Genomic DNA, 21,680 nt, shown 5'->3' with positions numbered 1-21,680 from the left:
CCGTGGTAGGCGCAATGGTGCTGCTGAGAGTAGGCAGCTACGAGGGTCCAGCTGGAGTATGGCGGCCGAACGAGTGTGACTGGAGGTTGTGATGTCGGGGTTCCGCAATTGTTGTCCTCGTCCGATCATTCGAAGAGGGAACAATTTCTTAGCGCGTCCGCTAGTCGCGTCGCTCTACATCGTGGACAGCAGGTAGGCATGGGTGTGGAAGAACAGTCGAGGCAGGTGCATCATTGCTCATGATTGTGACCTGAGTCTAAGACAGGAGAGTACTCTCAGTTATCCTCGATCGCACCTTCCACCATGAACCACCATCTGTTGCGCGGCTTCCCCGCGGTGAAGCGCGGTGACCAATCGGCGCTACCTTTTGCCGATGACTTTCCAAAGCTGCAGGCACGACCGCCATAGCACCACGACTATCACTGCTCTACCCACCAAACTCACGGCTACCCGACAGCAAGCCCTGAGATACAGTCGCAAACATGGCTGTAAGCTATCCTCCATGTTCTCCAGTCACGCGCAAAGCTAACATCCACCAGGCAGTCGCACCCTTCAACCCGCGTCCTTTGCTCCAAAGCTTGTACGTCGCATACTCTTACCTCTCGAGCCACCCCGTTGCCAATAGGAACACGCGCTAACATACGCGCAGAGTTGACAAAGACATCGTCGTCAGATTAAAGTGGGGTGAGACCGAGTACAAGGGAAGACTCGTCTCGGTGGACCTCTACATGAACATCCAGCTCTCCAACACGGAAGAATTCGTAAACGGCGTCAGCTCCGGCACTCTCGGACAAGTCCTGATAAGGTGCAACAACGTCCTGTGGATCGGAAAGGCTGAAGAGGTGGAACCCAAGGCGACAAAGGATACGGCCATGAGCGGTTGAGATGCCCACGAGGGCAGACACACGATGCGCGAGACAAACTGAATATCGCAATACGAGCGCCCACCGGGAGCGCGCAGGAGCTGTCTGGGCGCAAAGACTACATGCGCCCGCAGCAGAAAGGCAGCAGGTGCGCTCCACGTAGTATGCGCACTGAAGATACCACAGAGCAGATAGGCGCACAATTGGAATGGGTAAAAGTCAGGATACCAAGCTTCGGTTGTGAGGCGCTACAATGTCATCAACTATTCAAGCTGCCAGCTATTCGATCTCTTCTATGACCATCTTCCTCTGACCCTCCCCATTCGCAGTCTGAGGCTGGACGTTGAGGCCTCGGAGGTTTCCTTCTAGCCCAAGATCCGGTCCCAGCCTGAGGCCTTCATCTCTAATCTTATACAGCTTCTTCATCCTCATCGTTTCGAGACCCTCCACGACGTTCGCAGCATGGTCTCTTACGAGCGCGTCTGCGTCCTCATCTTTGACCCATTTCACCACTCGCTCGACCTCTTCCTGCTGCTTCAAGTTCAGACCCACCGCACTTTCCTGTCCACTCTCGATCCCTTCGTCGATAGCGCGCAACAAGCCCATCACGACAAGCACAGCCGAGCGACGCAACAACGCCTTTGACTCCTCTCTTTCCATGGCAAGCACTAACAACACCATCTGCAATGTCGCATCGACAACAGGCTGACGCAGAGAGTCCAATCGGTGTTCCATGACAGTAGAAAGCACGCTAAGAGCAGAAGCGCGGATACGAACGTCTTCCTCGATACCAGTGTCCTCCCATCCACCGACAATTTTCTGCAGCGCTTCATACTCCGCTTGTACCTGCGGATCTGCGCCCTCGGGCTCGAGAACATTGGGTATGGGTCCACCCCAAGCAGCTTCGCCTTCCTCTCGAAGCTTTCGTTCACTATCCGCGAGTTCGTTACGTGCCGACAATGTCTGCTTACGTTGACCACGCCGACTCGCCAATGAAAGACAAGCTTCCGTGATCTGCTTTGCGCATCGACGGTGTAGCACGCTATGCCCAGGCGAGTTCCAAAAGTTTTCTTCACCGACAAAGTTATTCAGCACTTCTCCGACCCGTAGCCTAAAGTCCAGAGCATTTCTCAACTCCCGCTCTTTCTCGTCGGTCTGCTTCCCTCGCGCTAGCTTTAGTGAACGTTCGTCTATGTCGATGAACGCGTCCGTCAGTATACCGACCACGGGCTTTGGGGCGCGTGTCGCCAAAGTCACGAGGACGGGTATGGCGGCTAAGTGGACGTAGGACTCTGGGTCTGCCAGTGAAGCAGACAAAAGCGTGTGCGTGAGAGATGGTACGTCAATCACCGAAAACGCAGTAGAACTTTTGAGGAGCTTATGCACTGTGTTCAGTGCCCAGGTTCGGTTGGGGGGATCTGGTGACTGCAGCTCGGCGAAGCAAGTCTGCAAGGTTTTGCGATGTTCGTTCAGTGGGTCGGTTGCTGATTTCTCTGTCGATGGAGGCGTTGTCGGGGTGGGAGCGATGAGGTAAAGAGCTGTAGTGGCGGAATTGCTTATGACAGATGATGTGGCTGACTGCGACTGCGAAAGGTATGCTAGCGATGGGAGAAGTGCATGCAGAGTCTCGGTCACTGAGGGCGTCTTCTTGAGACCCGACGATGCAAGCAGTGTGTTAAGGATACTTAATGCGAACGACACCAAGTCTTCGTCTCTGGCCTCAATCTCTTCACTCTCTTCCGTCATGTCTTGTTTCCGTACAATGTTGTCAAGCATCGCTCTCTTCGATGTCCGCACTTTGTCTGACTTTCCTTTTCGAATCTTGTGTTCGCTTACGTGGTTTTGAATCAGCTGTGCGACGAGATCGACGATATGCTGTGGACTTCTGGCAAAGTGCTCCTGGAATCGCTGTGCTAAAGCTTCCGATAGTTTTGCATCGACAAGCGCCGATAGAGGATCGGCTTCGTTATCGTCGTCGGTGAGCGATTTTGTTGCAGGTTTCTCTGGTACGAGCCACCGTTTTGTAGCGTTCACAAAGATGGACCCAGCTGTGTCGTCGGCAATGTTGGCTTCTGTCAAGAGGGTAATAAGAACAGTGACTCTATTGTCCAGGTCGCTAATGCGTCCGAAGATACCTTCCATCGTTCCTATCCCTCCACTCTTATCTCTTGTACGAGTGCGAATCTCGACGCCGCCTTGAGATCCTGGCCCGAATGTCCAGTCACCATGGCCATCCCAGAAGAGGTTCGTCGCGATATTGTCGATCTGTTTGGTGTCGCAGGCAACCTCCATGTAACGCGTCAGGATGAGGCTCGGAAGCATACTCCATTCCTTGTCCAGAGAGGGCCTGTCTTTTGCATAGTTGAGCAATGCCCAAAGCGGAAGTATGATAGGATGAATGAGACGTCGGATCAGCCCGCCATGAGAATACGATGAAAGAATTGTCTTCAGTCTTCTGAGCGCCGTCTTGAGTTTCTCTTCCGACACAACGGTCTGCTCAGACTTCGATGCGCTGACATTCTTTGGGTAGATTGCTTGGAACAAGGGCTTCGCAAACGTGTCCCATCCCATGGTTCCCGGTGCGCCAGTCGTCTTCTTACTGAGAATACCACCGGCAATGATCTGCCCAGCGGCTCGACTGAGCTCTTTGCCCTCGCTACCATCTAGGAGATGCAATAGCTGGGGAGAAATCCTCACGAGCCATTCGTCCTGACTGATCCCGCTCGGTGGTAGAACTAGTAGCTTCGAAGCTTGCGAAACAGCCTCTAGTGGGATTGGTATCTGCGATTGAGGGCCTGATGCGCTCTGAGGTACATGGGAGTTCTTCGATAAGTAGGACAGCGAAAGAAATTCGATGGTATGGCGCACGCCTTGGGTTCGAAGGGGTACCAACGAGAGCTCTGAGGATATGACAGGTTTAAGCCAGGTAGGAAGAGGCTGCTGGAGGAACGTAGTCAAGATAGGGAGAAGTCGTGATGTTGGAGTATCCTTCATTGTCTGTTCGTATATCTTCGAATACCTGGACTTCGCTGTCTCAGACGACGTAGGAGAGTAGGATAGCTCCGCCACGGCAGAGATCATGTCTGGGAGAATTCTTTGGGATAGAAGTGGCTGTACACCCGAGCCCTTCTGCTCCATCATGGGCAGCAAAGCGTCGATGACTGCCGCCAACGATCCCAAATCGTGGTTCGGAGGCGTGAAGATCACAGCGGTCAGGACTGACCTTGGCCGTTGACTGAATGCAACACCGGAAGACAAGCGCGGGATCACTGCGAGAATAGCGATTAGATCTACTAGACCGTACACCACACCGGCAAGCGATGCATCGTAGGGTGCATTTGGATCTGCGGCTAGGTCTGCAGTGTTGATGGCCTGAAGGTGGACAAGCGCTTGCTCAACGAGAGTGTCGGTTGGCACGTCGGCACTGTATTTGCGGTCCTTATCGACAAATGGGCCGATGAAGTTGGCTGCCGCATCCACTGCATCTTCGACCGCTCCCATCGTGCTTAGCGGTGCCGCGAAGCTGGGCGCAAAGTACTGAGCGCGGCTGTGGGTATGGTGGTGGCTGTCTTGCCGGAGCGTGTTGCTCACGATAGATGTGTGAAGTCCACCACGAAGGCTCTATATAGCCCAACGATGTTCTCTAGATCTCAGAGAATTTGCTATTTATTGTTACGTGAGATGGTGCGATGGGAAACGGCAACGGGGAGGCGGAGAAGGATATTGCTGATTTGTCAGAGAAGGATGGGTCTCACGTGCTAGCGTCGATTCGACGCGACGCAGGCGCGATCTCTTGGCGCGAGGCGACGCGTCTTCGCCCTGCTCCTGCCGACATGAATCCAACAACCACCCCGACGTACCCATCGCCACACGACGTCCATCTCTGTTCAAACGCTACAACCTCTTATCGCGTCTCGATTGGATCCTGAGCCATGCAAGCGTCACCAACATCGTCTGACCATGTCAATCGCGGCGGGACTGTCGCGCAACGCTCCCCTTGGACACAACCTCTTCTCTCGCTTGCTTGCAAGCACCCCACAAGTCACTTCCCCCACAGTTACCGATGTCTGTCTTCCATTTGGAATGCGGTTCGTCCGCACCTCATGCACTTGCGCAGTCATCACACGCCCGAGCCTCTCAGCATGGTCTCAATGGGTCGTTTGCATGCTGTCTGTGCGCCTTGGTGGAAACACTGGGGTTGTGTGTGAGGAGGGCAGGCTCGGATCTTAACCCTAATCATCTTCCGGTATTCGATGTGCTTGTAACACAACGGATAGTATCGCGGTCATGTCGCCGACCTTCCGACTAGCCCCTGCATATTGGTCTGCTCGCGTAGACCCACTTGCCTGTTGTGCAAAAGGAAGACTCGAGGTACGGGAGCGGGAGCTCAAATTGGGATGACATGTGCCTGTCGGGGTATTAAAGTTCTCGCACGAGGACCACGTCGGCATCTCATCTGTACAACAGACTCTGGTCACGAAAGATAGCTTCACGACGAATGCGACGAGGCGAAGAGGAGAGCTCTGAAGTCAGACGCCGGTCGCCTCACTAGAGGATCGACTTTGGGTTTCATCATCGCGCCTAAATCACAGTCTCTTCGATTCCGAGAGCCATACAGGAGCTGCAACACCTGATGCCAACTATCGCCATGTTACCAGCAGACGTCATGCCTACAGCAACGGGATAGAAGAAGAGCGCGGCCTTGACATTGATCGAGCCAGACATACAGACACATCAACTTGTTCGGCTTCAGCTGGCGTGAGATCCACTCGTCGGAAAGGCGAAAGCCTAGCGAGGTCTCGATACGTCGCAGGTTGGTGTTGTCAGCTACGGCGGGCCGTCACGCTCCGGATTTGATGTCTTGACGTTCGAAGCACGAAAAGTCTGCTGTGTCTACATGTGTTGGATCAAGTATGTGGCGTTTGTACTGCATGGCAATCTGTTCGAGCCGGACTCGTGTAGGGCGACGAAGTACCCGTGCATCTCGCCCACAGGGACGAAAGTCCCCATCGGATCTCCAACCTCTTCCTTCATCTACTACGTTACGAAGCCGGTGTCACAGTAATACCACTCGACACCAGTCACTCTAGGGTGATATCTGACCAGTCGCGTTAGTCGTCAACACGTATGTTCAGCATACGTATGAATTGACGAGCGTCTACCCATCCGATCGAGCAATTCTATTTCTGTTGCGATCGTCAATGCGGCTTTTGAGGATGTCCTTTGTCCGTATCACCATGCCCTTCGTTTCTCAAGAAAGCGGAGCGGAAACAAAGACTAGTCTCAGGAAGTCTTGTCACTACGCACAGAGAGAAGCATCTTGGCTTAACAACCCATGATGATTGTGTCCATTGGTGAGTGTTGCGTGTCTGTTGTGCCAAGTTGACTAGGATCTTGTTGTTCACGCGAGCTGGAGCACGGAGACGATGGTCTTGCAGCGATGAGAAGAGCTGTTAGTGTTGGAGTTGCGACGGCGCCTTCTATCGACACACGATCGCATTGACAAGTCCTACAACCTCGGTTGATCGGTCTGCGTTCTTAGGCTTGGCCATACAACAAGAGAGCTGAGCATGAGAGTCTGGAAACCCGACAACAGCATATTGGTGGACAGTGAAAGTGACAAAGCAGTGCTTCTCGAACCAGAAAATGGAGACGGGACCTCTCAAGAGTGAGGCTCAAGGTCTAGACCTGTCTGTCAACATTTCCTGCGACAAGTTCCTGTGGGCTCTTCATTCTTCCATACAACTTGCTTCGCGGGCATGTCACCACCTTTCTTCGCCACGGTCTCTTGGCTTATGCCCTGGGCGCATTGCCGCTTGATCACCGACGTCGTTCTTGGAACTGTGATTGGTGTGAAAATGGGGGAGCGTGGCATGGCGTCATCGTGGGTGGTTCAAGGGCTGTCCTTCGGGATGGCCAACTCTTTTTTCGATAAGTCCTCTGTCTTGTACGGCTAATGCTACGCTAATTAATGCAGGTACCGAAATCGGCTCTGGGCTACTTTAACGCTCGTATTGGGGCTTGCAGCTGCAGCGGGTGCACCCCTCAGGTGTGTCAGCCCTTGGCCAACCGAGCTCGTACCCATTCAGCCTATACAGACAAGCTACAAAAACGAGTCACCAAGACCGCCACATTCCTCACGCGACCCTCCCTACTCCAGATATTGTTTAGCAATATCTGTGGACTTACAGATCAGACCCCAAATTATCGATCACGAGCTACCAAGCGTTGTCATTCTCGTCAGTCGGGCATTTGGTTGGAGCGACAATCCATACTCCATCGCTTGGCCCGAAGCCTCTTCCACATGATGAAGGAGGAGGTGAAGTCTCGGTATCCTCCGTTGCTGGTATACACCAATAGGCAAAGAGTGCAGAGACGAAGACTGGTAGAGATTACTAGGGGATGATTCGACGACACGCTGCAATGCTGCGCACTGGAGGTAGTACAATACAAACCTTATCTTCCGAAGCCAGACCACTTGTGAGTAAGCGACGCTGCTTACTCTTTCTAGAAGACATTGGCATAGCCGTCTTGACAGTGATCGAATCCTATACGGCCTGCGCTCATTCATACGAGAGAAGCGACATATGGTTCGTGCGTGACGGTGATTAAACGCACATGTATCACTCCGCATGCACCCTTTTACACCTTGCTCGAAGCATCGCAAATCACGTCATTGACAGCTACAAGCTGCTAACCCTGGGTATAAATCGAGATGTGACTCGCAACAACTACAACGCCACTGCTTCACCGTCTTCGATCCTGAGCTCAAGATGTTGGGTTCTCTCGTTCACCTTATTCTCGCGTTCATGCTGCCAGCTTTGGCCCGCGGCGATACTTGTTCATCGCTCGCTTCTCTCGGTTACATCACCGTCACATACCCCCTCAACCTGGCCTACATTGAAGAACAAACCCAGTATTGGTCTACTTCGTGCTCTGCTCTCCTCCCATCCTGCATCATCTTCCCGAAGACGGTGGAAGAAGTCTCGACCGTGGTGCGAATCCTCGCCAACACTACTGAACGCTTCGCCGTCAAATCCGGTGGCCACAATCCCAACAATGGATGGAGTAGCGTAGCCGGGGGCCCACTCATTGCTATGGAGCATTTTGATCAAGCCGATCTCGACCGCAGCACAGGTATCGTCGACGTAGGTCCTGGTAACCGGCTTGATGGCATTGCTGCTAAGCTCCAAGGCACGGGCTGGACGTTTGTCGGCGGGCGCATCGGCAACACTGGAGTCGGCGGACTAGTACTGGGTGGAGGGCTCAGCTACATGTCAACGCAGTACGGATGGGCTGCGTCAAGTGTCCTCGAGTACGAGATTGTCTTCGCCAACGGTACTATCGGCCACATCCGGAACGACAATCACCCCGACCTCTTCATCGCGCTCAAGGGAGGCGGTAACAACTTTGGCGTTGTAACGAACTATAAGCTGCAGGCTCACCGACAAGGCGACATCTGGGGCGGCAACCTCGTGTTTCTACGTACGCCGAGCAAGGACAAGCAGCTACTACAAGCAGTTCGTGACTGGACAGAGTACAACGAGGATGAGAAGGCTGCTGTTATAGTCACGGCGGAGCGAGCGAATCTCAACGTAGTCGACTCTTGGATCATCTTTTTGTTCTACGATGGTCCAACGCCTCCAGCAGGGCTATTCGACAACTTTACCGATGTCGATCCCTTACTTGACACGACCCGAACGCGCACCTACGCCGATCTCATGGCCCTAAGTAACTGGGTCGTGATCAAAGGCAACGTCGTGGACATCGCCACAGAAACAATACCCTTGCCTTCCCGCGCCAATGCTGTCGAGGTCATGGAAGGTCTTCACAAGCACTGGCGCGACATCTCTGATACCACGCTACTCGTACCTGGAATCGTAGCATCCATCGCATGGCAGCCATTCCCAAAGAAGATTGCGCAAAAGGCCCGGGAACTAAGCCCTGATCTGATCGATGCTGATGCAGATGTCGATCGCATTATCATCGAGATGAACTACGCTTTCACGCCGCAGTCGTTGTATGAGAAGATGGCTGACACGATGCAAGCGACTTATTCTGGCGTAAGAAACAGGGTCCTGGCATGGCAAGCAGAGGGTAAGCTACCGGAAGCGTATTTGCCAATCTTCATGAACTATGGGTTCTTTCGGCAGGATTACTTTGGGAGATTGAGGCCTGAGAGCCGGGCGTTGGCGAAGAGGGTTGCAGATGCAGTGGATCCGGCAGGTCTGTTTAGGTCACGCACTGGGGGCTGGAAGCCATGAGCTTGGAATGATGATGATTGTTTTGAGTCTTTCGCTCAATATTGGGTGAGGTAATTCCTCTGAGAGCTGCTGCTTCATCACAGATCTGCTGGGGGTCGCGTGATCTTTGTTAGATGATCCCCATTCAACTCTTTCATGATCTTGCCTAGACCTTCGTGACTGTAGTCCTTCTCATTCCACATGTCCTGCCTCGTGTTAGCAACAACCCTTCGAGCTCAATGAGAAGTTGCGCAGACGTGCGCTGTTGAATGGTTTTCGCGTACCTTGTGATACCGCACCTTGCCCTCTTGATCGAGCGTCAGTGTAATCAAGCTGTTGACCTTCTTCGCAATCGGCATAGGTTTTGGAGTGTACTCCTGCTGTAACTTGAAGATGATCTCATCAGGCTTGGAGGAAATAACCTCCGTCTTGATCGTCCGACTGCTCTTCATGAGTTTTGGGATACCTGTCAGGTGTTAGCAAAGCGTGCCTCCTCATCACCGTTTAAGTTTAGGCATTGCTCACCATACCACTGCCCAGCAATCTTATACCTGGTATCGCAATAGCTCCATGGGTCGTCGTATACCGCCTCTTTGCCATACACCATCATGTCTTGTTCGCTAGCGCTGCCAGAGTATAAGTTGCAGATAGACTGCACTATTTTCTCCCTCGCAGGCTCCAAATTCATCGAATTTTCAGGATGTGGCTCATAGTCGACTCCCGAAGAGCTGTTTTGCGACTCATCGGCGTTGTGGGTCAATGCGACCGGGTCGGGTCGCTTCTCGAAGTCGTTCTCGAGGCGTGCCGCGAGTGTGTCCTTTCCGGACTTGCCCGTAACTGGAAGTGTCATATTATCAACTGGAAAGAAGATTGTGAAGCCGTAGGGATTGTACGACTATTTGAAAAACATCTACTTCTCATGAACAATGTGTCTTGACGTCATGGCTAGCTACTTTGGGGTGTGGCTGCGCGATGCGAGACGTCACGAGCCTGCCAATGAAGCCGTGCCACAATCTGAACTTAAGCAATCACCGTAAGAGCATGCCAGAGAGGTATTGAACACTGTGAAGAAAGACCGGGCCAATGCCATTGATCAAAAGCATGTCAGTGTCGCCAGAGGTACGGAAAATTCATCCTCAGATCGTTTCACATGAGATGCGCAACGCCTGATTTGAGCCTCCTGTCGTTCACAACAATCGTCATGTTCCGAGAACGTTCTGGATATGATCTTTTCGTGTTGAATCTCTCGTGTTGCTGTCCGATACATTCAAAATGTGGGTAGCATTTTACAAGCTGGAAGAATGAGTCGACGTCGTAGGCGATGCTACGTATACCTCTTGGGTTCGTCTTGGAATACTATCTGCACTGCATTTTGCTCTGAGGACAGTGAAAGTTCAGTACTACGAGAACGGCCCTAACCTTCGATATGGATTGGCCATTTCTCTACAGCTTCATAGAGCATCAGCAAACTGCCCATGAGATATACTGCGGGTGCCCATACCAGAGCCAGTGTACTCTGATACTCGCACCAACCTGTGCTACAATATCCCAGACAAGCACTCCAGATCCAACCTATGCTACCCACCAGATTTGTCATTCCAACCCACCACCCGACCATGCGCGGCGCGGGCTTCCACCACTGGCGCTGCACTTCAAACAGGTATAGTATCGAAGCGACCAGGAAGCAGATAGCCCCAAGCAGGAAAGAAGGATAGTATAGCCCATAGAGCACACCTTGCGGGAGGTTCTTGTATACACCTGGTAAGGTGAGGAGATTCGTGACCCAGTAGATGGCTGTACCGATGAAGAGGATGAGATTTGCGTTAAAACCGATCTCTCGACGATAGTGAACGCGAACATCCTGCCACGTGGGCCACCATTTCCAGGCTTGCTCAGGCCCTGACTGGGGACGTGCCTCAACCTTGAACGTCTTCGTGTGCAATATTCGATGCTTCATGCGGTCGGGGTTGTGGATATGCGTGCAGTTTCGACGGTCGGGTTGGAAGCCGGAGGGGTTCTCGGTCGCTTTCTCTTCGTCCGAAGACGCGAGTTCGATGTTCTCGTTGTCGGAGTTCAAGCTTTCCTTGAGCGCCCAGCCAAAGCAGTCGCTCTGGTTGGCGTTCACCGCTTCGACTACAAGGAGCATGCCACCCAGCAGAAACAACATTCCACGGAAGAAGGATATCGCGCCGCTGATGGTGCTCGGGTCGGCGGCGAATCGCGTATCTGGATATGCGACTGGAAGCCATTGAAGGACGCCAGACGTGATCGAGCATATCGAGCCGACAGTAAAGACGACGCCAACCCACCACGAAACGTCCCACCAGGCTACGACTGTGATCATGCGCACAAGCGCTCGAAGAAGGCGCGTAGTACGTGCGGTGCGCGAGGGTGCTTGACCGTGACTGAGGAGAAGTATGTGCCGGCCTGGAGAAGAGACTCGTCAGTACAATCTTCGGCTTATATATAATACAGCTGTGTACGTACCCTTTCGATTCTCGCGACTCCACCACTCCCATTCCGTCCCGCTTGCGTGTCCATCTTCGTTGTTGACGGCATAGCGCCGTGAATTGGCATTTTGGAAGTTGAGGACCTTGTGCGAGCTACCGTGAACGTAGTCTAGCTGCTGTGACGAGTCTTGGAGACGGTCTTTGTCATTGCTGGGGGTGGACATGGCTCGAGAATTTCGCGAGAAGAGAAGACCACGATCGGGGTATCCCTGTGTGAGGCCTCATGTCTTTCAAGGTCTATCGTCGCCATAGCTTCTTGCATCATCTTGGGGGTCCCGCGAAACGCGTCCTGAAAGCGGTAAGTCAACCCATCGTTGACAAGATGATGATGCGTGATGTCATGGTGTGGAGAGTTTCGCGTCGATCTTGGCAGGGAAGCTGTCGGCTAGCGTCTGGGGTTTCCACATGTCGCGGCCCCCCAACTCTCAAGTTAATGACACGACGCATTCGCGATCACTCAACATCAAAAACGAGCGCGAAAGTCCAGGCGACACCCTCTTTCACTTGTGATGAGTTCTCTCGGTCTGGAGAGTCATCTGTGACCCGGTGCGCGATTGGAACCGCACCTGGGCACGTATGAGCATGTTTCGTGAAACAAACCAAGCTACCGGAGAACACCCATATCAGTAATCGGTCTTACATTCCTAGGAGACAGCGTGCACGAATAAAAGTAATGTCAAGGAGCCGAGTCAGAGGGCTCGGGATAGTGCGATGCGATGGTTCCCGCATCTAACCCCCATTCCCCGTCCTGCATTCGTCGCCCATCAGTCCCAAGGTTGTCTATCAACAGCCGCAGACCATGCATTACTTGCAGTGCGCAGCTTGGGTTCGAGCTCTCAGAAAACACATGCGCTCTGGCATCCTCGAGGAAGTCCGGCAATTTAATCCTCCCCATGGTGGAAAAGCACTCGCAGACGGGTCTCCCATGTTCATCGCGTCTACATGAAGGTGCCACGCGTACGACACCTCTTGGCTTTTGTGTATAGTCCGCTAATACATCCCGTTGATGAGATTCGCGCACTCAAGCCGATAGAGAACTAACAATGGCCTCATTTCGGGCGCATGGCAGGACGGGTGCTTCGGCGCCGAAGCGTAATCATGCAAACAGCACACCAATGGTTTGGACAACGCGGAAGGCGATGGGATAGCTGATTACTGACCAGACATGAGGTAGAAGACATACGCTGTTTTTCTGGATATAAAGAGGGTGCCCTGATAGCCATAGTCCCTACCACGCTCATTATACACAACTATCCACCACACACCATGCTTCGCCCCCATTGCGTCAGGCCTAGTGGTCTACTCGCTCTCATCTCGAATATCGTACTTTTTGGATCTCTCTTACCACGTGCTGCAGCGCAGGATGATGCCACCAAACTCAAAGACTGCTTAAGTAGCTCCACCATCTTAGCCTCTTTGGCGACCTTTCCTGATGCTACAAACTGGGATACCATTACGTCCCCATGGGCACTGCGATTCAACCCAGAACCAGCCGCAGTTGTTGTTCCGCGCAACCAAGACGAAATCGCTGCTGCGTTGGCATGCGCCGTAGATGCGGGTGTCAAGGTCTCACCGCTAAATGGAGGACATTCCTATGGAGCTTATGGGCTGGGTGGCGTGGATGGAGCGCTTGTGATCAACATGGAGCGCTTCACGGAGACTACATTCGACGAGGCTACTGGTTTATTCACGTAAGTGTCCGCGCAATCAACTTCAACTTACTCTGTGCTAATGACCATAGCTATGGCGGTGGAAGCCGAGTTGGGCCAGCTGCAACATGGCTTTGGGAGAACCACGGGCGTCACTTCCCCCACGTCCGAGCTAATTGGGTAGGCCTTTCTGGGTCTTCCATCGGTGGTGGCTTTGGAACCACCAGTCGTTTTCTCGGTATTCCTATGGATAATCTCGACAGCGTCAAAGTGATGCTATACAATGGCACAGTGGTCACTGCTTCCCGCACGGAAAACCCAGACCTGTTCTTCGTTGTTCAAGGCGCAGGCTCTTCTTACGGCATCATTCTGTCTCTGACAACAAGCACTTGGAAACCAGAGTTCGACATTGTCACAAACTTCACGATCTCACTTGGTGCTGTCGACCTTGACACAGGCGTCCAAGCCCTAATTGATATCCAGGATTGGGCCATGACTAAAGCACCCGATACCTTCGCTCTGCGATGGCAACTGGCAGGCGAATGGAATGGCAGTGGGTACTTCTATGGTAACCCGGACGAGTTTGATGCTCTCTTCGCTGGCCTGGTCGAACGTCTCCCAAATACTACAACAACTACTGTGCGAACGGCGGATTTCTGGGCTATGGAGAACTTTGCCGTTCCACAGATCAACGGAACTACCGACGCCTTCCCTCCGCGCAGCATGTACCTGCAAGCACTGGTTCTGCGCAAAGATCAGCCTTTTACCTTCGAGTCCGCCAAAGCGCTCTACCAGTACACAACAATCGCCTTCAACCGCACTGACCTGACTGAGTTTGGCTTCTTGGACTTATGGGGTGGCGTGTCTAGGGATGTTGACGACTCAAAGCAGGCGATGGCTTACTCCAACAACCAGTGGCTCATCCGCTGGGAAGGACGTCTTGCTAACGGCCTAACCCAATGGCCTGCTGACGGCATTGAGTATATGCAAGCTGGTTTCCGACCTTTCCAGGATCAGCTGAAGAAGGAGGGTGTACCACTAAGGGGCTTTGTGAATTACAGAGATACGGAGCTCTCCGTTGACGAATGGAGCGTGAGGCTATACGGGGACAACTTTGAGAAGATGAAGAGGATCAAGTCGAACCTAGATCCGCAGGGTGTCTTTACGACGCATGCGCAAAGCATTCCCTCATCCTGATTTATCGACAAATGGAGTATAGGATCAAGTCTCTGTTAAGTGGTTCATCAGATGCAGACGCTTGTCAGGATTGACTTTGGCTTTTCCATGTATATAGGCGGTTGGCTGAATTGGGGTCGAATTCACGTCATTCACTGTGAAGGGCGATTGGTAAACATCAATTGAAACGTACTGCAACATGGCTTTGACAAGTTTCGATGCACCGAACCGGCCATTCTGATTCATTAAATCTATGTTATATACAAGAAGATGCGCTGTCTTAAGAGTCTAATACAGACTATCAACTAGCGCTGGCTGTCTAACAAGTCAGGTCAAAGAACGGCGTGTTGTTCTGAAGGGGCGTGATAGCAAAAGACAAGTCGGTCTGCGCGGCATTGGCGTCCTTCAAGGTGTACCAGAAGGTGTTGCGGGTACCGAAGAGCGAGCAGCCAACTTCGTCCCAGTAACGCTTCGAGTTCTCGAGAGAGGCAACGGCGGAGCCAGAGTTAGGGCCAACTATACTTGTATTAGTATGATCATCATCTAGAGGATTATTCCACAACTTACTTCGTGGCCAACCGGTCTCAGTAACCCAAACAGGCTTTCCATCAGATACACTCTCAGTCTGACCAAGACCCGCAAAGAAGTTCTCACGTGCCAGGTCGATCGAGTTTGGCCTCGTGGTCTCGAAGTATGGGAATGAGTTGTGACCAAGCCAGTTCACGCTGCGCGCAACACCGCGGTTCTCAGGCAGAACCCAGGCAGTGAATGTGTCGACATGGCCGATAGGCTTGCCCTCGAGCGCGGTGCCACGGATCCAGTCGCGCATCCAACCAATGTAACCCTCAATCTCAGCACCAGTAGCACCAGCGCCAGCGTTGTTCTGTACACCTTGCGGGCTGCTGCGGTACAAGTCCTCAGACCCTACGCTGATGCCGATAATCTTGTCTGTGAAAGCGGTTCCGAGTTCCCTGGCGCCACGAATCAGGGCGTTGAGTTCGTTCTCGAATGCCGCACGGCCGGCACTGGCCCAGAGACCGACGAGGAGTTGAGTGTCGGTGTCGATGGCTGCTTGGAAGGCAGAGATGGGATCGGCCGCGGTTCCGCATTGAACCGAAGTGTAAAGACGGGCTGTGTTGAAGCCCGAAGCTTGAGGCAGGCTCTTTGCCTCATTGAAGAAGCGAACGAAGTCGTTGTAGCCGCGGCATGATCCGTCTGCGTTGGTGGCACCGTAGTTGAAGCCTTTGCTCTGAGCGACGGCGGTGGTCGCAAGGGCGAGGATAGAAGCAGCTTTAGCCCACATGTTGAGAATTAAGAATAGGGTATTAAGTCTAGTAAAACGAAGGGATACAGGTGCAAAAGCCAGGGATGGAGCAACCCTTTATTCCACTGTAGAGCTGAAGTTTAAAATAGAACGTTTGCCCCTGCGCATCATCGCTGGCTGCATGCCAATCCAGATGACGTGGATGAGGCTCGTACTTTTCTTTGCCAAGCGTTGTTGAATGGCGATCTGCCGAGCGCCATGCTGGGCGAAAAGCTCTTTCGAGAAGTCTCCCTGTAGACGGTTGCGCGAGGCCTCATCTACACATGTCACAAGCAAACAAATGACTGTGTGCGACGCAAGCTGCTGTGCGTTTGCGCCAAAGAAAATGGGCAAACCTGGGGAAAGTCGCCAGGACGACAGCTAGTTCTCGTGATGATGCAGCCCTCGGAGGCGACCGTCGACATGTGCCATGCGCATTAGCACGAATACGATCGATATCCCGGGCAGCCGAATCGGATTTGCGCTGGTCTCGAACGCGCGGTGTGGTGAGGATGCGGTCAAGTCGCAGCTGCCCAGACGGAAGATGTGGGGTAGGGAATCATAGCGGCGCGAGGGTGCGGACCAAGTTGCATTGCGGACAATTTCCCGCCGGGACAGCCTCGCTGCCCTTCGCCCTTCGACATTCTTTACTAGTCGTGGCTCTAACGAATTATCGCTGTGCGACGAAGTTTGCCAACTGTCATTCACGCAGTCTCGGAATAAAGGCTGCGGGACAGAACTTGGATCATACCTAGGTACATGCAAGAACGCTGACCTGAGGCGGTGCGGTGGCTCACCGGTTGTCTAGCGAGGCATGGGCCTTGCTTGAGCATTCGCGCACGGTGCGACAGACGTCGTGCTGCTGGTCTAGAGCCTTTCTTTGTTTTTGAGGGCTCCTGAACAAAAGATGAACTTATTCTCGACTTCCATCGGTGACGGACGGTGGCGATGCTCAGGTGTCGTAATGTCGCGTTGATCGCGCTGGTGCCGCCGAGGTAGCCGTTGCAACATTCCACTCACGGAGACGATAATGACTGCGATAACGCAGTGTTGTCCCATAGTACCCACCACGCGAGTGGTAAGGTGAATACATGTGGAAATGAACGCAGCAAAAAGCCGTATCCTGTTTGTGCAACGTCGCGGCCCTTTTCGCATAAAACGCACTTAGCAGAGACATTTGCTCTATAACATAGGTTCTCTCCACTACTCTTTGTAAGAGCCTAAAATATATCTACTACAAGTTCTAGACGTAACACTACTTATCTTTATATACTTAATAGTAAAAGTATAACTAAAAGTATTATTAAGTAGAAATTATTTTATTAGTAAACTAATAATCTTATAGTATAAGCTAGTCTAAGAAAAGTAAAGTCTATTACTAGTATATTTATTAGTAAACTAATAATTTTATAGTAAGCTAGTTTAAAAAGAGTATAAAGTCTATTACTAGTATATAAAAAGACGTATTTTTAAAAAAGTTAAAATTTTATATTTAAAAGTATAAGTATTAAATAAGCTAAAGCTTAAGTTTTTAGTACTACTATCTTTAGCGTAGTTAAAGCTTTTAAAATTTAAAGTAGTAAAGTAACTATTTTATAAATACTAATATCTACTTATACTATAGTAAAGAGAATTATAATATAATTATATATTTTTAATAGCTTATAACTAACTAAGCTATAAATTATAAAGTAATAAAATACTAAAATCTTAGCTTATAAAATTCTTATTCTTATTATTATTTTTATTATTATTTTATAGCTTATAGTAAATTAGAAATCTAAAAACTTATTAAAGATATAAATAGTAGCTTAAATCTAATACTAAAGCTATACTAGTACACTAAATAAGCTTTTAACTATATCTCTAATATCTTATATCTTATTTATAAGTTTTTCTTACGTTAGTAAGTCTATCTAAAGGTAATCTTATTTACTAGTTATATTATCTTACTACCTTATTAAAGCTTAATTAAGCCTTTTATTATTACTATATTAATTATTTTTTTCTTAAACTTATTACTATTACTTTATAAGTTTTTTTAAAGTTATTATTTTAGAAGCTATTATAAAGACTATTATAAACTACTATATTTATACTATACTAAAAGCTATTATAAGTACTTTAAAAAGCTACTTTACTAGTACTTTAAAGCGATACACTAATCTTATTAATATTTTTATTTCTTTTATTTTTAATATTTCTATCTCTATTATTTTTATTATTTTTATTATTTTTATTATATATATAGCTAGTATAAAACCTTTTATTATTTTTTATTCTAGCCTTACTTTTAAGAAGCTTATTAGTAAAATATATAAGCTCTTTAGTAGTTATAGTTTCTTATTTATAAAAAAAAAAACTAAAAAAACTATTTTATTAAAAACTATCTTATTAATAATCTTACTAATAAGATACTACTAATTACTTACTATATTATTATCTATAACTAAGTATATAAAGTAAAAAAATTATAAATTTACTTTTCTTTTTAGCTTTATAAAAAGCTATACTTTTATAAAAAAATACTTTAGCTAAAATACTTTATAAAAGTAATAAGAGCTAGAATAGTAAGAATATAGTATTTATAAATTACTTTATATAGTAAGATACTATTTATTAGATAGTAGCTATAATAAACTACTATAACTTTTATTAAAAGCTAAACTATAGAATAGTTATTATATTATAGTTATTAGCTAGTTAGAGAATAGATACTATAAGACTTAGTAAGTACTAGTATTTCTATTACTACTATATTATATAGTTTTTAACTACTATATAAACTTAAAAGTATATAAATATATATAGTTATAGTCTATATAAGTATTAGTGCTAATAGTAATATATACTAAATATCTTAAAATTTTAAAATCTTCTAGCTATTCTAAGATAATAGCTAAGCGTCTTTTAATATCTTTTTACTAAATAAAGTTTATAAAATTAGATATAAAGTACTAATTACTAGTATATAAAAATATATATTTTTAAAAAAGATAAAATTTTATATTTAAAAGTAAAAGTATTAAGTAAACTAAAGCTTAGATTTTTAGTACTACTACTTTTAGTATAGTTAAAGCTTCTAAATTTTTAAATAGTAGAGTAACTATTCTATAAATACTAATATCTACTAATAGTAAAAAGAATTTATTAGTAAACTAATAATTCTATAGCTTATAAACTAGTTCTAAAAAAGTAAAGTCTATTACTAGTATACTAAAGAATATATAACTAAAGGTTTTAGTACTTTAGAAATAAATAAACTAAAGCTTAAAGCTTTAGTACTACTACTTCTAAAGTAGTTAAAGCTTCTAAATTTAGACTAGCTATAAAGCTATTCTAACTCTAAATACTTTATTATTAAGTAAAAATCTAAATCTTAAGTAGTAATACTTATAGCTTAAAGAGCTACTAATTCTAAAGAAGTAAGAACTATTACTAGTACTCTAAAAAACGTATAACTAAGTTTTTTACTTACTCTTAAAAGTATAGTATTAAGTAAGCTAAAGCTTAAAGTTTTAGTGCTACTACTTTTAAGATAGTTAAAGCTTTTAAATTTTTTAAGCTTATAAAGTAGCTATTTTAATACTAAATACTTTATAAAAGAATTATAATACTAAATACTTTATAAAATAACTTTATAAAAGAATTATAATCTAATTATATATACTTATTACTAATAGAGTAATATATTCTAAAGCTTTATAGTTAAAATATATATACTAAAATCTCTCTTAGTAAAAGCGCGCTTCTTTTATCTTATAAGTTACTACTTTTAGAAATTTTAAAATATATTAAAAATATAAGTAGCTTAAATCTAATACTAAATACTATACTAGTATATTAAATAATTTATACGTCTTCTTAGCGCTTATAAAAATAAAACTAATCTATTACTAGTTACTCTACTTTACTTTACTTTACTATCTTATAAAAAAGCTCTATTAAGTTACTTTATTATTACTATATTAATTACTTTCTATATAACTATATTACTATTACTTACTAAAGCTTCTATAAATAGCTTAGAGTCTATCTAGATAGCTATTCTAAAAGATATTCTAGTAGCTATTATATAGAAATTTGTCTATTTAACATTTAAGGCTTACTTTACTAATACTACTAAAGTTTCTATTATAGCTTTTATTATAGCTTCTATTATAGCTTTTATTATAGCTTTTATTAATACTATATTATAAATATATACACCTAAAGTAAAGCTTTCTATTATTTTTTCTACTAGCTTTAATTTTAAGAAACTAGTTATTAATATATATAAGTTTTTTAGTAGAACTAAAGACTTTATTTACTTAAACTAAACTAGTACTTATTCTCTTACTACTATTTTAGCTACTAAGCTATTATTATTATTATTATTATTAGTTATTCTTAATATTTATACTTACCTCTTTATATATAAGGTAAGATAGGCTATAGATTTAGGTTTAGCTCTATCTAATTTTATAAATAAAGCTATAAACCTATAGTATAAGACTTTAAATCTAATACTTAATAAGACTAAAAAAGAATAGAATAAGAAAAGAAAAGTATTTATAAATAGTCTCTTAAGTACTAAGATAGTTAAGTAAATATTAGCTATAATAGACGTCTTTTATAGTAGAAATACCTTCTAAGAAATAAGCTCTAAGTAGTTATTATATTAATATTATTAGAGAGTAAAGATAAAGTTATAGTTATAGTTAATAAAGAATAAATATAGCTAGTTCTATTAGTGTTATGCCTATTACTATATATTATATTATTTCTAGTTATTTCTAGTTATAGTATAAACTAGAAAGTTATATAAGTAAGTATAGAATATATTTATAAACTAAAATAACTATATAACTATAGTAATATATACTAGATTAATATTAAAATTATTTAGTAGTTCTAAAAGAGACTAGCTTAAAGTCTTTTTATATCTTTTAATATTTTTTAATATTATTTTACTATAAAAATAACACTAAATTAGGCTTAAGATACTAGTAAATACTTTATAAGAGAATTATAATATAATTTTATATACTTATTAGCTTATAACTAATAAAGTAATATATTTTAAAGATTTATAGTTAGACTATATATACTAAAATCTTAGTAAAAGCGCGCTTCTTCTATTCTATAAGTTACTCTTAGAAATCTAAAAATATATTAAAGATATAAGTAGCTAAATCTAATACTAAATATTACACTAATATATATATTAAATAATTTATAAGTCTTCTTAGTAATTATAAAAGTAAAACTAATCTCTTACTAGTTATATTACTCTACTATCTTACTAGAGCTCTTCTAAGTTACTTTATTATTACTTTATAAGTTCTCTTAAGATTATTATAAAAGATAGTATTTTATTAAATCTTATAACTTTTTTTATTATTTTTATAACTACTACTATTATACGCGCTTTTAAAGCCTACTTTTCTAATAATATAGTACTTACTAAAACTATTAGTAGTTATTACTTTATATACGTCTTTTATAAGTACTTAAAGTAAATAGATTTTTTTATTATTTTTTACTAAAACTTTACATTTAAGAATTTTATTAATAAGATAAAATAGTTCTTTTTATAAGCTAAATCTTAATATTATAAATTATTTAGTAGCTAAAGATTTATATATTACTAGAATTCTAAAGAAGCTTATTCTAGGTATACTAATAATAATTAAGTACTCTTTCTAAAGAAGAGATACTATTTATATCTATCTTATTATATATATAATTAAAATAAAGATAAGACTATATCTAAGTAAACTAATAGAAAGTTACATTTACTAATAGTAAACTATATTAAGAGAGATTCTTAAAAAAAGTAATAAGAAATAAAATAAAGATAAAAAAGTATTTATAAATTATCTTTAGTAGGTAGATACTATTATATAAATAGTAGTAGTATTAGAGTTCTACTAAAGCTATTAAAAGTACAACTA

General features: G+C 45.3%; 6 protein-coding genes across 6 annotated transcripts; 3 read left to right on the top strand and 3 right to left on the bottom strand.

Annotated features, from left to right (window-relative positions):
* Positions 1 to 482: 482 nt before the first annotated feature.
* J4E88_003053 (uncharacterized protein) lies at positions 483 to 884 on the top strand (the record flags this gene model as incomplete). Its single annotated transcript, XM_049396708.1, has 3 exons — positions 483 to 488; positions 540 to 580; positions 650 to 884. 3 exons carry the CDS (start codon positions 483 to 485, stop codon positions 882 to 884), a joined length of 282 nt encoding a protein of 93 aa, XP_049257050.1.
* Positions 885 to 1,142: 258 nt separating this feature from the next.
* J4E88_003052 (uncharacterized protein) lies at positions 1,143 to 4,364 on the bottom strand (the record flags this gene model as incomplete). The annotated part of the gene is made up of 1 exon (XM_049396707.1): positions 1,143 to 4,364. The coding sequence occupies one exon, from the start codon at positions 4,362 to 4,364 to the stop codon at positions 1,143 to 1,145; it is 3,222 nt and encodes a 1,073-aa protein (XP_049257049.1).
* Positions 4,365 to 7,636: 3,272 nt separating this feature from the next.
* Positions 7,637 to 9,127, top strand: J4E88_003051 (uncharacterized protein; the record flags this gene model as incomplete). Its single annotated transcript, XM_049396706.1, has 1 exon — positions 7,637 to 9,127. The coding sequence occupies one exon, from the start codon at positions 7,637 to 7,639 to the stop codon at positions 9,125 to 9,127; it is 1,491 nt and encodes a 496-aa protein (XP_049257048.1).
* A 77-nt stretch (positions 9,128 to 9,204) lies between these two features.
* J4E88_003050 (uncharacterized protein) lies at positions 9,205 to 11,780 on the bottom strand (the record flags this gene model as incomplete). The annotated part of the gene is made up of 7 exons (XM_049396705.1): positions 9,205 to 9,312; positions 9,391 to 9,572; positions 9,632 to 9,943; positions 10,526 to 10,555; positions 10,608 to 10,639; positions 10,714 to 11,533; positions 11,594 to 11,780. The coding sequence occupies 7 exons, from the start codon at positions 11,778 to 11,780 to the stop codon at positions 9,205 to 9,207; spliced, it is 1,671 nt and encodes a 556-aa protein (XP_049257047.1).
* Positions 11,781 to 12,882: 1,102 nt separating this feature from the next.
* J4E88_003049 (uncharacterized protein) lies at positions 12,883 to 14,462 on the top strand (the record flags this gene model as incomplete). The annotated part of the gene is made up of 2 exons (XM_049396704.1): positions 12,883 to 13,307; positions 13,358 to 14,462. The coding sequence occupies 2 exons, from the start codon at positions 12,883 to 12,885 to the stop codon at positions 14,460 to 14,462; spliced, it is 1,530 nt and encodes a 509-aa protein (XP_049257046.1).
* Positions 14,463 to 14,760: 298 nt separating this feature from the next.
* Positions 14,761 to 15,744, bottom strand: J4E88_003048 (uncharacterized protein; the record flags this gene model as incomplete). Its single annotated transcript, XM_049396703.1, has 2 exons — positions 14,761 to 14,957; positions 15,009 to 15,744. 2 exons carry the CDS (start codon positions 15,742 to 15,744, stop codon positions 14,761 to 14,763), a joined length of 933 nt encoding a protein of 310 aa, XP_049257045.1.
* Positions 15,745 to 21,680: the final 5,936 nt, after the last annotated feature.

Source organism: Alternaria novae-zelandiae (genome assembly GCF_023758075.1).
Source record: "Alternaria novae-zelandiae strain BMP 2774 chromosome Unknown scaffold_5, whole genome shotgun sequence".
Classification (NCBI taxonomy): domain Eukaryota; kingdom Fungi; phylum Ascomycota; class Dothideomycetes; order Pleosporales; family Pleosporaceae; genus Alternaria; species Alternaria novae-zelandiae.
This window is presented reverse-complemented; position numbering and strand designations above follow the sequence as displayed.